The 17,819-nt window shown below is 35.6% G+C and overlaps 1 protein-coding gene across 1 annotated transcript in view; it reads left to right on the plus strand.

Annotated features, from left to right (window-relative positions):
• The first annotated feature begins 1,330 nt into the window (after nucleotides 1-1,330).
• The window catches only part of LOC110452796 (prolactin-releasing peptide receptor-like), a 76,430-nt gene continuing 59,941 nt past the window's right edge, over nucleotides 1,331-17,819 (plus strand). Inside the window, exon 1 of the mRNA XM_021501474.1 lies at nucleotides 1,331-2,417. Within this exon, the coding sequence (XP_021357149.1) occupies nucleotides 1,542-2,417 (876 nt within the window). The 5' untranslated portion in view covers nucleotides 1,331-1,541. The remainder of the gene's footprint in view (nucleotides 2,418-17,819) is intronic.

A 17,819-nucleotide genomic window follows, 5' to 3' on the forward strand; every position in this document is an offset into this window, starting at 1 on the left:
CAGTCTGAATATATACAGTGTACAACAAAGTGTGTGTATATATCACACCACGTGATGTTTATTCTACTCATATCTTCGCAAATGTCTTCAAATATCAAGGTCGCTCTCAACCCTGGTACTTTTAACCATTCTACATCCTTTTTCTCCATAGCAACACTGTCAGTTATTGATATTACAGTACTAGTTTTATAATCAACTTAACGTATCTGCAGGGATTCGACCACAGTTTCGTAAGAATGTTGTAAAATTAACTTTACTTAAAAAACTACAGCACCAAAAAATGCAACAATAGTGTTGTCATGTATATACTGGCAACCACGACCAAGTTATACACATTATGTAATAGATTGTCTTCTCGTAACATTCACTTTATGACGCTCCACATTAAGACTTGTTCAGAATGATCAACAGTGATGTTTAAGGCGTGTTAGACTGCACTGAGTATTGTACATCATTCCGGACAAAAATTCATCCGGTACGTACCGACTATTGGACGTAATCGCGTCTTGAAAGATAAATATGGAATAATCACAGTTGAAAGTGTTGTTCTGAAGCACGCAATCATTAACACCTCACCAATACAGGTACTTGTTATGATAACATGCTGTCGTGAATGTACATTACATATGCTAACTAACTTACCTGTAATTCCGAATACAGAAGCGCACGGACACTTAATTAGTGCCAAAAAAATGAACAGTACACTCAGCTAGTAGGCATTACGAGGTCGTTTAACTTGTATCGTGGCAAGGCACACGTATAGGACGTGTAATCTGCTTTCCCGAGTCAATGATATACCAAGACCTATCAACATTGACGAAGTGATTAACGGCTAATTCCTATTGGTATACTTTAAATTACTTATACACATTCTTGTCATATACATGGTCTAAATGGTCTTGATGTCAGTTACAGATCCCAAAGATAAACGTTGTTGATGGGGATAGGAGTGAAGCTAGTAACACTATACCATAAACAAATTACTTGCATATTGTCTGTGGTTCTGGCACATTTTAAATCTATTAAAAGGGCATGACACGGTTTCATGCTCCATATATCCTAAGGATGCTTGCGGTTTGCTGTTGATACATTTACCTATGTAATATGTATATGTATCTGAAACATGTGGCGTGTGCTTTTCCACCTGAATAATACCATCGATATAGTTCACGGACCTCTGTGTGTGTGGTGTATTTCCAGATCCCTACCGCTATTGAGATAAACGCTCTGTATCAATGAAGCTTTATATACAAACAGCGAAGTGGATCTCGCTACAGATGGGTGAGTTTCTTCCCTAATTAACTGAGATAGTTGGTACCTCCTCCCCGCGTGATTCCGTTCAGGCTGGTACGTCGACACTCGTTAGTTTGATCGATGGATGGAAGGAACACTCACGCGAAGAGAGACTCCGCCTAGCATTCGGCCGTAGTTACGAATCTATACCTTTATGCATAAGGTGGTTTTATCTTCGAAACATTACGGCAGTGATGACAAATTTGAACAAAAATGATCTAATATACAAATATGACATGTAAGAAAAAATGGGAAGTTTGGAATTCACTACTAGTACTTCAGTAGAAAGTACTATATCGGTAAACCTTTCGTTGGGATTCCATGAAAATATTAGCAAAATGCATCAACCTGCAGTGCTACATCGGTACGAGGTTAATACGTCAGTATTTTCTACAAGCTTACCTAACGTATCAAGTGTAGTGGAATATGGAAATACTACCAATGTGACGGAGACCGAGTTTTCCATGGGTTTGTCGGAGGAGTCCCTGATAGTCCTTATGGTGCTGTATTCTTTAACTACCGTTCTGTCCATCGGGGGAAACTCCCTCGTGGTCCTAGTCTTCTTTAAGGGCCGAAGGTCCAGAACGGATCTAAGATTGTTTCTAATTAACCTAGCAGCTGCAGACCTTGTTATGGCCGTATTCTGCATGCCTTTCACGTTTGCGGACACCATTCTAGGACATTGGGTATTTACAAAACCGATGTGTCCAATCGTCCTGTTTATGCAGCTATTCTCTGTAGCGGCCAGCGTGTTCACCAACATGGCAATTGGGGTAGATCGCTTCATGGCCGTTAGCTTTCCCTTGAAATCCAGAATTACGTATAGACGAGGAAAGTATGTGATTGTGATAATATGGATGTCGTCCCTCCTTCTGTCTACCGTCATGTTGGCAGTGGGGAGGGGTATTGACGATGGGTCAGGCAATGTTAAGTGTATGGAGCTCTGGCCCGTACCCGATCAAAGGAAAACATTCACCATCTGCGTCCTCTTGTTTACATACATAATGCCACTTGCGATCCTATTAATAACATATTCAATAGTTGGAATTTTACTTTGGAAGAGAACAACACCAGGAAATAAACATGCGAACCGCGACATGCATCAACTCCGAACGAAAATAAAGGTGAGTGAACAACATTTCCAACATGAAAATTTAAGATGAATTCCGTTTCTTTTACATGAGTATTATTTGATATTGAAAAAATAGATGTATCAAACGCACTAATGTATTATACCATTTACACCGTACAAAATAATCTCATGTATTAATAGATCGTGCATGTGTTTAATTCTGCAAATTCTATGTATATTTATGAAAGTAAGGGTCTGTTTTTAGCAAAGATGTAACATAAAAAAAATCAGTGATAGATATATTTTACCCAACGAACATGATTAAATGCCTTTGATTAGAATTATGATATCAAATACAGACATATATTGGCAAAAAAGCCAGTTCGTCTATGACACTAAAGTGATAGTAAATGCTGCTCATTGTCCTACATGTACACCGTACGGGAGATTATGTCTGTTAATTGTACCTGGATATTAAGTCAGTATCGTTTTAGATCGTAATTTGATGACGTACTGTGTGTACATTTAATCAAACGATATGATAAAAGCATATTTCTGTAGGAGCAATGTTAACAGAGTTCATGGTTCCTTAATTAGTTCTGGCAGGAACCCTATCCTCTAAACCCTTGCCTCATGTATCCAAGGTCAGCGTAATTATGTGAGCTCTATGGAGTATTTGGACTGCATTGGTCAGTATTACTGTATTAGTTACAACTAATAGATCTGAAGTAATCGTATCACGTATTATTGGAGCAAAGATATTTTCTTTTGTCTTTTGTTTTTATTGTAATGCCCGACCTTCTTGCAGTAACAGGATTTATAGAAGAAGGTTATTATATACTCAAGGTGATGCCAGCTAAATAAATCACATTCTGTGATGCTCTTTGCATGAGTAATATTTTCATTTCAGAATGTCTTATTGTATATTGTGTCAATACAAAAGGAATTGGGCAACAGGCGAAGTCTATAAATGCCTTCTCCTAGAAATGGGTAATATATATTACCACTTGGCTATAGGTTCTATTAGTTCATTTTAATTATTCAAAATCTTTTGTAACTTCCGTCCATATATGATGATAAAAATAACGATTTGAATAATTTACATAATGTGTATTACATGTATATCCAAGGTCACTACTGCTTCAGTAATGGTTTTAATCCTATGGAGTTTCAGGACGTTACAGGGCACGGTGATTCATCTTAAGATGAGAAGAGTATTTGTATGGTAATTCTTATTATTCATGTGTAATTACATCTCTTGGTTGACAAGTGGAAATTTGGAACAAAATTGTTTAAACACAATAGCCTCTGTATAAAGGAACTGACAGCTATTTTCCAAATCGTGTATTTGATTAAGCAAATATAATTAAATCAGGTATGCAATTCCGATATATACTTACATCATATCTACTTATACTTATAGCCACCTGGAAGGTTAATATATCATTTGCTTCATTCCTTGACATATGATAGTACACTAACTACAAACACTAAACAAGCGAAAATATATCTTACACTGTTAAAGTCCTCGTATTAATATAATGTATACATTTACTGATTATGTACCGTGTTTATACACCATAAAACATACAAATCTAAATAGATACACGTGTTTTATGTTGTAAACTGACGCTAATAACGTACACGATATTATAATGGTTAAGAATATTAAGTTACCTTTCATGATCGTTGGCTATCCTTTTCCAAACGGCAACATACCAATGTTGCTTTACGGAGATCATACACTAGACTAGAGCCAGGTTTAATTATCATGATTTCATAGAAAGACGTGTTCTGATCAACAATTAACTACTGTTATTACTACCTGACAGGTTTCAGACTACATTAGGGAAACTTTACTACCGTCGTCATCATCTGATGTCCTAGAGATTACGGTGTCTACCATAATAAACACGGTTTACAATTTCTTACATCGTTGGTTACGTATTTCTTACCATTTCGGGGAAGAGTGTGGTGGCTGCAGTTGTTTACCTCTTTTTCTATACATAAAGCTTTTCGTTTTGCTTCGATGTACAACAATGCTCCTCTTGTTATATCGACACAGTTGTCACTTATTCTCGTTGGAAGACGAAAGGGCAGTTATTTGTTCATGTTAAAAAGACGAAATAGTAATTACCCTTTTAACGTAAGGAATACAATATGGCAACTACTTGTACACGTTAGGAAAACGAAATGGAGTCACTTGAACACATTAGGAAGTTGAATGGTCGTTAAATGTACACGTTAGAAAGCGACATGGCATTGCTTGAACACAAATAGTTTTTAAATAATCGAAATTTGTTTAAAGTGGCAAAACAGCCGAATTAATTAAAACAATTGGACAAACATGCATCTCATTACGGACATTTTCTATTTTTAAACAGTAAGTATGGCTGTTATATTCGGAAAGAATACTTGAAACAGTTTCACGCCCCAAAGTACATATTTGAATGATTTTTTTTATATATATTGAATTGAACCAAACACCAATTTGGACAGGCCACATTTCCAAAGCGATAGGCAAAGGTCATGATATCAGCTTGAGCACTGGTTTACAATCAGATTTTTTGTTTTATTCAATATAATCAGTGTGTTATGCACGTCCAATGTCATGCACATGCATACACATGGGGCTTTATCACTGTTTGATAAACATCGAATTTGGATCGTGGCATGTATGATGCATGAAGAAAGGATTTTCAACGGATGTGTGCGTGACTTCGATGGGGATTTGATGCAAAAACTTGTTTACATTGATATGAATTTTCGGACATAATTTTTGAAGAATCAATTTTAATGATTCCATGTCTAGACAAACTATGTTAACGCTGTATGGGAATGTGAACGGTTCAAATACTGATATACTGAAGAGAGGTTATTTAATAATGTCTTCAGCGATAGCAAATATACATTGAAGGAGTGTGACGTATATTTTGTCGTCTTTCACAAACGCATAAGTGAACACACCCTGGTTCAAGCTTGAATGCCAGGCTGGCAAGTCGCCTCACTGCTTTATTCATAGTAATTCGCACCAATTTATAGTTATACGTCCAAAATTAAACAAAAGTAGAAAACACTAGACCTTTTCTATTTTGTAATCAAGTTAATAACTATGCTACGTTTCATAAAAATATCACTATATAACCAGTTGTGAAAAGTCAAAGCCGCTTCGCTACGCTACGTTTACTTGTGAACTAAAAGATAGCAATGACGGCAGGAAAATACTAACACTACGTGCATATTACTAATCGAGCTCGAATCAATCTCTGATTATATATTTTTGGTTATTTGCCTTAATAGTTTGCTGGCTGCCATGGAAACTACAAATGTATTATATGTTAAATGTTGTGTATATACCAAGCAAAATACCCTACAATCCTCAATAAATAAACACAAATAACTGATCATTTCCGACAGTAAGTAGAGATGTATTAGAAAGTACCCTCTGTGGAACAACGCGGAATATAGGCGGCATTATTTTGCACTCTTATATGGTAGTACAGGGTAAGCGTCCTTGCTTTATTTCAATCAAATTTAGTTATTAAGTTTGTTTACTTCTGAACCAGTCCTCTTGGCTGGATTTGCTTTGCTTGTGTCTTTTTTTTCTTTTCTTTTTTCATTAGATTATATTCAGGAAAAAAATTGCTTCCACTAGCGAAATTAAAAAATATATAATTTTGATATCTCTCTGTAAAGAAAGGAATAAGAAAAAACAAATGTTCGCTCGTAAGATGTAATAACACAAACAGAATAATGTGCGTTATACTGGTTCTGAACTAGTGACATGTTCAGACTCATCGAACACCTAAAACAAGCGTCATATTGTCTATAAAAAGAAATATTGATTCCAAAGTAATGACAGCTTCGTAGGATTGCATTGTTTTTTATTAGAACATCTATAACAAGCGTCTAAATAAAGGATAACACACGTCATACGTAGGTTCGATGCTTATAATGAAACGGTACGTTGAGACATGAAAAATAGATTGTATACAAATGGCCAACAAATTATGGAGCCGATTTTGACAGCCTGATAAAATAGTGGGTCCAATGAGACGTGCTTCACTTAGTATTGGGAATACCGTAGAAGCTAACTGTATTTGTTGACGTGTTATAATATAATAAGAAAATCCGGAAGACGGTATCTTGTATCCGACACATCCTAATGATTTCACAGAAACTTATTTAGAGCACTTGTAAATTAGTCGGCAATATTTCATATACTGTATCTATATATTGATTGCACATGTCACTTCAGGGAGATGAGGGTTGTTTATAGATTAATAAGTTGTGTGGGCTATCGACTATATGCTGAATATAATGTACTCGCATTTAGGCAATCTAGGAGCTGCGAAATCAACCTCAGATTGTGAGAACATAGTCTTCGTTCTGTTACATTAACATGTACGTGGTCAATCTAGACATTGAACTTAAAAAAAAAAAAAAAAAGGTTATTTAGGAAATACTTTTGAGTATCGTTCTTGTCATGCTACATATAACAGTTATTGCTTTGTTTATTGACCACAAAACGTTCTTAAAAGTCGCTTGGCCATGATAGTTTCAACAAGTAACATGAGCAGTCGTTTACATAACACCTTCTATCTCATGACATATACATTTGTCATTCTTCCCCACAGGATGATTTTTCAATTTTAACATTTGTTTTGTTTGCATTTTTACCCCGAATACCAGAGGCTAAATATACTACCGCAACATGATTTCCCTGGTGTGAAAACTCGGGTCATATCATACACGCCACTTATCATGAAAAATCTGCTTATATCTGTTACACACGTTAACACATTCCAGGGTTTAAATTGTATATGCACATTTCACTTATCGATGGTATTGTCCCCGCTGATCCACAGCGGGACAAATCCCTAGGGATGTGTATGCGATAAGCGTATCGTGTTAATGCCTTTCCTAATTTGCATACACACTGTACTCTGATGTAAGGGTTAACCGAACCTTCGGCAGTTCTGCTGTCAGGAATCCACGCCATGGTAACCACATATAGTGAATATAGTATACGTAGAGTAAGGATCTATATTGCCAATTGAAATATACATGTTGGTAGAGAACAACTAACACGGATAGGATATCGCTCTGCACACCTTTGAATATACATCGAGACTAGTTATGTACCAGTTTAACTGCATATCAAACTCAAGCAGGTGTCAGCTGCCGCTAATAGCGCGCTTCCTAGGCAACATTTTCAACTAACTATTATACTATGCTAATTCAAAGTCGAGGTGTAACTCACTGGTCAAGTTCAATAACGTACGGAAATAGGCTGAACTATATAGCTTTAACGTCAATCAGTGGTATAACCTTGTGATATCATGTCCGACTGAGGTTGTGGTGGTAATAGGTTCACGAAACAAACCTGAACCGTACAGACCACTTCAACACGTACCTGGTCGCTTCCTCAATCGTGAATCGGTTTAAAAGGGATACGTCGTACATCAATCACACTCACGTCCGAATCAGTCAGTACATATGTTATCTTAAGGTGAATAAATGAGTAGTGATTTGACCATTGTGAGGATATTACCAGAAGACAGTGTAGTGAATACGCTTTAGTTACAATAAAAGGCTGAAGGATATGAACAAAACAAAACGAATATTGTCCAAGCACTGAATCATTAACGTTTCCTTCACAACTAAACTAATGTATGTGTGCCCTGTGGTTTAGAAAAACATGCTTTATGACAATAATCTTACGAAAATATGGTAAATTGTTTATGGTTACTGTTATTTGTAAAGTGAAAAAAATTGCAGGCACTCCCCTTTATATAATGTCGATTAATCTAGTGTTGCCTTGAAGCAGTTATTTTATAACGTCAATAAACATCTGAAGTTTGCGAGTACGCTGCTCCCAAACTTAGGTTTAACAGCTTCCGTTGACGACCTGATACCTGTGACCTCGTATAACCGTTACGTATGCATCCATGTACCGCTAGGGAAAGAATGCGATAAGGATTTATTAGAAATCCAGATATGAAATATCTCCCCTCTCGTGCACTTATATATATTGATGTAAACACCTTAGCTTAGCTATTTCCGAGTGCATTAAGGTTTTATGAAAAGCGCACCGTTTCAAACACAAACAAAACTGCATACGATCCACTTCATAACGCTTATCTATTTTAAATTTATTAGAACGCGTTTTGCCTCAGATACTTTTGCATTTTGCAACCAAAGTATGACTTTAGTCAATCAGATGCACAGCTATTATCTAGCTGAATTTCAGTCAAGGTTATCTGTTTTTATTTTACTTACAGGCATCATGTGAAACATCATGTTTTCAATTAGTTGAACACGCTAATGAAACAGATTTTGTGAGTAATAATCCCATTACCCTGTAGGAGGAGATGGTCGGATAAACTATTCGTTTTATGCGGTATTCTTTCTGATGATAACATTCAGATAAAGTTGTCGGCAATAAAATGTTTATGTAACAGGGTTGTCCAGGTTGGGATTGGGCGAAACCGTTGTACAACTGTAGTAACGTGAAGAACATGATTGGATATTACCGGTAAATATCTTACACTAAGAAGAGTAAATGGAAGCAGTAAAATTCTCTGTAAGAGCACTTAAAATAACCGATCTTCAAGATTCAGGAAAAAAACATAATCTATTTTAAACATGAATATAAAGTATAATTGAGTAAAATGCCGCATTTAAAGTATGAAGAAGTTTGCTTTGTTGTTCTTTATTGCGTAGAGTGTCCCAACTGAGAGCTCGGTAGATACTTCCCGGTATTTTACAGGATATTTTATTTGAATTTAATTATAATGTATTATCATCGTAACTAGTTTGTAACAACCCCACAAGCTAATTGATCTCCCGCTTGTTTCATGCATGATACAATTAGTTTTAAATATTTAACTATCTGGTTAGTCAATGTAATTTGTTGAAAACAATGCAATTCACATGAAACTAATCGAAAGCGAATGCAGTTTAGAGACATTACATAGAAAATTCGTGTTAAAAAGCAATTCAAAAGCATTTGTTAGAATATTTGTTCACTTAAATATCCATTTACATATAAAACATTCTACTTCATTAATGGTTTTTATTTAGATAATTTAATTTGACGTGTTTGATACTTTCCCATAGCATTCCTGATACAGCCAACAACACCGTCTCCGTACTGTTGACGTAACATGTATAGCAATGGCGTTACAGTCAAAACTTTACGAAAACCATCTCCAATAACTCTCAAATGACTATTCTACATAAAAGTGCAAAACTGTGTTTTGTTCAGAGTATTAGTTTCATAATTTTGAACAGGATATTTTACAAATTTGATAAAGTGCGTCTACACAAAAACGATTTTGTATCTATATTTTTCTTCATTCAGAGAAGATTTAATACACACATTTTTGATGTTACAATTTGATGTAGCTTTTCAGTTAATGGAACAGCACACACCATCTACGGCGTTCGATCGTGTGTGGCACAAGGGACTGAAAGTAAAACAAGAAAATTATGGTATTTCGGGGAAATTGTTGAATTGGTTAAATAATTATGTTAGTGATAGACAACAACAGGTATTTGTTGGTAATACTAAATCACATATGAGAAATACTAATGCTGGCGTTCCACAGGGTTCGGTTCTAGGTCCTTTATTATTCATTCTCTTTATTAATGATATTTCTGATAATCTTGAAAGCCTTTCCAAATTATTTGCAGATGACACCTCTTTATTATGTTCGGTAGAATCTCCTCGGGCCATTGAAACTAAAATTAACAATGACTTAGGTAAGATCCAAAATTGGGCAGACAAATGGCCAGTTGAATTCAATCCTGTAAAAACGAAAGCATTGCTCATTTCAAACATAGAACTTGATTATGTTATAGATATTAATTTTAATAATGAAAGTGTTGACTTCGTGGATAATCATAGACACCTCGGAGTAGTTCTGGATAATACATGTAATTGTAAATGGAGTAACCACATTGATAATATATGCCAAAAAGTTTCAAAACAGGTAAGTGTACTGCGCAAACTATATATATCAAATAGAACAACTCTTAATAAAATATACAGATCCTATATTCTTCCATTACTAGAATACTGTTGCGAGGTATGGGATGGGTGTACTCTCGGTGACACAGACAAACTAGAAAAACTTTAACTTGAGTCTGCACGGATAATTACGGGTTTACCCTCTTATTCTAGCAGAGCATCTTTATACTCCGAAAGTGGTTTCGAACCCTTACCTGAGAGAAGATCTAGGAGAAAACTTCAACTATTCTACAAAATTCGCAATAATCTCACGCCAACCTATCTTACTTTTCTACTGTCTCCTCTTGTCTCTGTAAATTCACAATACAACCTCCGTAATGCCGATAATTAATATCTTCCTAATTTCCGACTTCAACTTTCAAGCTCTTCCTATTTCCCTTCTACAATCCGACTTTGGAACCAATTAAACCTAGACATAAGACAAAGAGTTTCACATACAGCGTTTAAGAATTCTCTCATAAATCTTCAAATTTATATGTTCCTAATTATTATCTGATTGGCGATAGAAAACTTAATATTTTACATACCAGATTAAGAAACAGAGCTAGTACTTTAATTAACGATCTATTCCATGCAAATCTAATAAATTTCCGACACTGTCAATGTGGTCATCCTGTTGAAGATACATACCATCTCTTTTTTGATTGTAACAATTATGTAGAACAAAGAATTAAATTATATCCTGAACTAAACTATTTCATTCCTCTGGACCTGCAGCTGATACTTTTTGGTCGTTTGGAATTAAGCCAANTGATACAAACGGCACCAGTGAAACAAAAATACCAGAAGGAATCGAATTTACAAGGAGAAGGCAACAGAGGCACGGGAAGTGATGAACATTAGAAAAACAGAGTGTTGTGAATAGTTGACAGTCTAACTAGTGCCGTCTGAGTCGGAGAAGATCACTTCCACGATCTCACATTAAATATCTTCAAGCTATGACCTCTCTCTCTCGCTCTCTCTCTCTCTCTCTCTCTCTCTCTCTCTCGCTGAATATAACAAAAATTCGTTACACGACATCAAAACGAGACTTCGACGTGAGTTTAACCTATGACGATTTTATCCTTACACATCAGTTCTTCTCAGTTGATGCATTTCTTATCTGATGATTTCTATATTCCTATGAAAGTTAACATAAGGGAATCAGAAACGCAATTACTCGTAAGTACATTGTTGTGTAGTAATAAAACTGGTATCAAGAAGATATCGGATAAAGTGACGCCGTTGCGGTAAAATCACGTCTATTTCTTATAGTTTATTGTGAAAACGCCAATTTATTTAAGACATGTAAATTATACTCGGTATTTAATCCATAGTGCAAGTTATAACATTGAGGTTGTCAAATCAAACATAGGCAGTTTTCACACGGACGCTCTGACTAGATTGGTTACCCAGTAGGCCCCAAATGAGGTTAAATCTTGTATTTGATCTTTCGATGCAACTTTCATTTAGCATTTGAAATAAGCTTTTTGGATTAAATCACATATTCATAATTTAAAATTCTGGATTTCAATTGTCTTACAAGATATGAATTTTCATCAGAAAAAACATCGCGCCAACCTTTGTGGACTGATACCTGTTCACTAATAATTCACTAAGTACATTTAAGAACTCTTGATCTGTTTACTCTGCTTTGTATTTTTCATAGAAGTACAGTAAGCACGTTTCTATAAATCTCTAGGATTAATCTATGTCCTGTTTCCCAACCACTACAACTAATACAACTTATATATGTAAGACCCAGTAGGTGAAGGCTGTGTTTATTAATGAATTGTGTGAGACAGTTGAGAGTACCCAGCTGTTAATGTTTTCACTAAGACGACACTGTTGGTGAAACCGTATCACTTTCTATCTCGTCCATTGCTGGCAGTGATAACAATCTCTACATTCTTCTCAATAACACATTAGTTGTTTCCAGTCCAGTTACGTGGTAATACCTGTTTCAGGTCAATATAACCTGTTAAGCTGTTCCTAATAGGCGTGCCAGTTTTACGCGCACTATTTTAAGGATGAACAACACAGCACTTACAGTCATTATCATTCTCACCATCGCCCCTCTGATCCCTGCTCATGTGAATCCCCTTGAAATTCATAACAAACCAGTGTTGCATGGAATGTAAGTGATAAGGCTCACAGAGTATCATGGTCAAGTCTTTCAGTCAGGGTAAACCCATCATATATTGCTGCTTAAAACGTATACGACCCAATCTACGTACTAGTGTATATGTATACACATAGGACCCGTTGGGTGGGCACGGTCACACTCGGACGTCACTCCGGTAGTTGTATAGGTCCTGCTGATCATGAAAACACTAACTGCTTATAAGGTGCCAGGTTTATTTATGACATTAAAGATTATTAATAGTCCGGACGAAAGCACATGGTGTTCACTGAGACTAGCAAGAAAACAATTTAATCGGCTCTCCGTACAGGATCAAGTTTTATGTAATAAATCTAAATATTAGAGCTTTAAAGCAGTAAGGGGTATGTCTTCTATGAAATTACAAAACAAGTGTTTGAAAACCAGTTAACACCGCCAGAACTATCCAGTTGTTTTTATTATCGTCGCGACTTGTAAATCCCTATCGTAACGAAGCATCAATCCTTCTTTTCGCTTTACTTAAAGACCATGAATCATATCAGATTAAATATCAAGTCTGTACTAGAAATAACGCAACATCAAATTAGACAGGTGCAAACAGTTCTACAGACATAAACGCTGACGAACTATTAATAAAACAAAACAAAAAAACCAAATGTAGTGTATCAGGTATGTTTGCTACATTACCTCCGATTACGTGATGCTTGACTCAACATCGTTGAAGTTACAAGAAATTGAAATTAAAGCCAAAATACGTATTTAATCAAGCGGTAAAACAGAATAGTAGGGATCGATGCTGACAATGAGAACAAATATGAAACGGCATAAGGATTAAAATAAGGATAAATGTGTCCGATACAGTGATTTATTTACTTAAAATACTAAACACAGCCATGTTCGGCAGGACGTGTTTTGTAGCGACAGAGTTTTATGCATTACTTTTTATCTGTGAAATGTTCGTTTGTGTAGCCGCTATCGGTTTCCGATGACTTTAGGTTCTGATTGCACCAATAGTATGTTCTATCTATTGAAATACAAATAAAAAAAATGTTAGAATTAGCCAAATATGATAAAAAAAAATCATGATACCTTGGTAAGCAGAATGGGCTTTTTTATATGCAAATGCAAAACAAATGAATACCTTTAAAAACAACACTCAAACAACAGCGACGTCAACAATTAAATAAAATGATTATTAGACACATCCGCACGATATAACAGAAACGGTATTTTGACAGCCTTAAAACTTGACTATACTTTTGAAAAAGTTAAACACACTTTGTTAAGATGCGATGCAAGAGAAACAAGACCATCGCAATTACCAAGAAAGCCATCGTCAATTGATGAGAGGAAGCAAGCCGACTTTATATTAACATTTTGCCCATAAAACTATGTGAATGACCAGGTCTTTTTCACTGTTTAAAAAAGAAAAAGGAGAAGGTATCATTGAAAGACAGATCAGGGCTTCCATCTGGAATCGCCACAGTATACCTGTTCCCAACAGACTGTCATATATACTGACAAGACACATAGACTGGGGTCTATTGTGTGTTTTAAAGGTTTAAGTATAGCCTACCAACACTAGTGTAAGGAGAGTGATTCTGTCATAGCTAAAAACTTCTACTCTCTCATGTCTCGCATGACATATGAAAATGATCTTATCTTCGATTTTACCATTGCATTCACACTAATCTGTGGTTTGATAGAACTGATCATTATCACACACACACACTAATCTGTGGTTTGATAGAACAGATCATTCTCTCACACACACACTAATCTGTGGTTTGATAGAACAGATCACTATCATACACACACTAATCTGAGGGTTGATAGAACTGATCATTATCTCACCCACACTAATCTGTGGTTTGATAGAGCTGATCATTATCAAACACACACAAATCTGTGGTTTGATATAACTGATCATTATCAAACACACACTAATCTGTTGTTTGATAGAACTGATGATTATCCCACACACACTTATCTGTGGTTTGATAGAACTGATGATTATCCCACACACACTTATCTGTGGTTTGATAGAACTGATGATTATCCCACACACACTTATCTGTGGTTTGATAGAACTGATTATTATCACACACACACACTAATCCGTGGTTTGATAGAACTGACCCTTATCATACACACACTAATCTGTGGTTTGACAGAACTGATCCTTATCATACACACACTAATCTGTGGTTTGATAAAAACTGATCATTATCACACACACAAACATCTGTGGTTTGATAGAGCTGATCCTTATCATACACACACTAATCTGTGGTTTGAGAGAACTGGTCATTATCACACATACTCTAATCTTTGGTTTGATAGAGCTGATCATTATCACACACACTAATCTATGGTTTGATAGAACTGATCATTAACACACACACATACTAAACTGTGGTTTGATAGAACAGATCATTTTCATACACACACTAATCTGAGGTTTCATAGAACTGATCATTATCAAACACACACAAATCTGTGGTTTGAAAGAACTGATCATTATCACACACACTAATCTGTGGTCTGATAGAACAGATCATTATCACAAATACAATAATCTGTGGTTTGATAGAACTAATCAATAACTCACACACACACTAATCTGTGGATTTATAGAACTGATCATTATCACACACCCACACTAATCTGGGGGTTGATAGAACAGATCATTATCACAAATACAATAATCTGTGGTTTGATAGAACTGGTCATTATCACACACACACTAATCTGCGGTTTGATAGAACTGATCATTATTAAACACACACAAATCTGTGGTTTGAAAGAACTGATCATTATCACACACAATAATCTGTGGTTTGATAGAACAGTTCATTATCATACACACACTAATCTGTGGTTTGAAAGAACTGATAATTATCACACACACACACAAATCTGCGGTTTGATAGAACTGATCATTATGTCACACACACACAAATCTGTGGTTTGAAAGAACTGATAATTATCACACACACACACAAATCTGCGGTTTGATAGAACTGATCATTATTACACACACACACTAATCTGTGGTTTCATAGAACAGATCATTATCACACACGCACACTAATCTGTGGTTTGATAGAGCTGATCCTTATCATACACACACTAATCTGTGGTTTGACAGAACTGATCCTTATCATACACACACTTATCTGTGGTTCGATAGAACTGATCCTTATCATACACACACTTATCTGTGGTTCGATAGAACTGATCATTATCACACACGCACTAATCTGTGGTTTGATAGAAATGATCATTATCACACCCACACTAATCTGTGGTTTGATAGCACAGATCATTATCACACATACACTACTCTGTGGTTTGATAGAACTGATCATTCTCACACACACCCACTAATCTGTGGTTTGATAGAATTGATCATTATCTCACACACTAATCTGTTGTTTGATATAACTGATCATTATCACAAACACTAATCTGTGGTTTGAAAGAACTGATAATTATCACACACACACTAATCTGTAGTTTGATAGAACTGATCATTATCGCACACAATAATCTGTGGTTTGATAGAACAGATTATTATCATACACACACTAATCTGGGGTTTAATAGAACTGGTCATTATCACACACACACTAATCCGTGGTTTGATAGAACAGATCACTATCATACACACACTAATCTGAGGATTGATAGAACTGATCATTATCACTCACACATTAAACTGTGGTTTGATAAAACTGATCATTATCACCCACACACACTAATCTGTGGTTTGACAGAACTGATCATTATCACACACACCCACTAATCTGTGGTTTGATAGAACAGTTCATTATCATACACACACTAATCTGAGGGTTGATAGAACTGATCATTATCAAACACACACTAATCTGTTGTTTGATATAACTGATCATTATCACACACACAAACATCTGTGGTTTGATAGAACTGACCATTATCACACACACTAATCTGTGGTCTGATAGAACAGATCATTATCATACACGCACTAATCTGAGGTTTGATAGAACTGGTCATTATCAAACACACACAAATCTGTGGTTTGATAGAGCTGATCCTTATCATACACACACTAATCTGTGGTTTGAGAGAACTGGTCATTATCACACATACTCTAATCTTTGGTTTGATAGAGCTGATCATTATCAAACACACACAAATCTGTGGTTTGAAAGAACTGATCATTATCACACACATACACTAATCTGTGGTCTGATAGAACTGATCATTATCACATATACACTTATCTGTGGTTTGATAGATCTGATCATTATCACACACACACACCAATCTGTGGTTTGATAGAACAGATCTTTATCATACACACACTAATCTGAGGCTTGATAGAACTGATCATTATCACGCACACACACTAATCTGTGGTTTGCTAGAACTGATCCTTATCATACACACACTAATCTGTGGTTTGAGAGAACTGGTCATTATCACACATACACTAATCTGTGTTTTGATAGATCTGATCATTATCACACACACACAAATCAGTGGTTTGATTGAAATGATCATTATCTCACACACACACTAATCTGTGGTTTTATAGAACTGATCATTATCACACAAACACTAATCTGTGGTTTGATAGAAATGATCATTATCACACACACATTAAACTGTGGTTTGATAGAACTGATCATTATCACACACACACTAATCTGTAGTTTGATAGAACTGATCATTATCACACACACACACTAATCTGTGGTTTGATAGAACTGATCATTATCACACACACACACACACAAACATCTGTGGTTTGATAGAGCTGATCATTATCACACACACTAATCTGTGGTTTGATAGAACTGATGATTATCACACACACACTAATCTGTGGTTTGATAGAACTGATCATTATCACACACACACTTATCTGTGGTTGATAGAACTTATCATTATCATGCATACACTTATCTGTGGTTTGACAGAACTGATCATTATCACACACACACACTAATCTGTGGTTTGATAGAATTGATCATTATCACACACAAAAAACCTTAGGTTTGATAGAACTGATCATTATAACACACAAATCTGTGGTTTGATAAAACTGATCATTATCACACACACACACTAATCTGTGGTTTGATAGAACTGATCATTTTCACACATACACTAATCTGTGGTTTGATAGAACTGATCATTATCACACACACTAATCTATGGTTTGATAGAACTGATCATTATCACACATACACAAATCTGTGGTTTGACAGAACTGATCATTATCATACACACACTAATCTGTGGTTTGATAGAACTGATCATTATCA

This window comes from Mizuhopecten yessoensis, unplaced genomic scaffold (genome assembly GCF_002113885.1).
Source record: "Mizuhopecten yessoensis strain PY_sf001 unplaced genomic scaffold, ASM211388v2 scaffold6891, whole genome shotgun sequence".
In the NCBI taxonomy this organism is placed as follows: domain Eukaryota; kingdom Metazoa; phylum Mollusca; class Bivalvia; order Pectinida; family Pectinidae; genus Mizuhopecten; species Mizuhopecten yessoensis.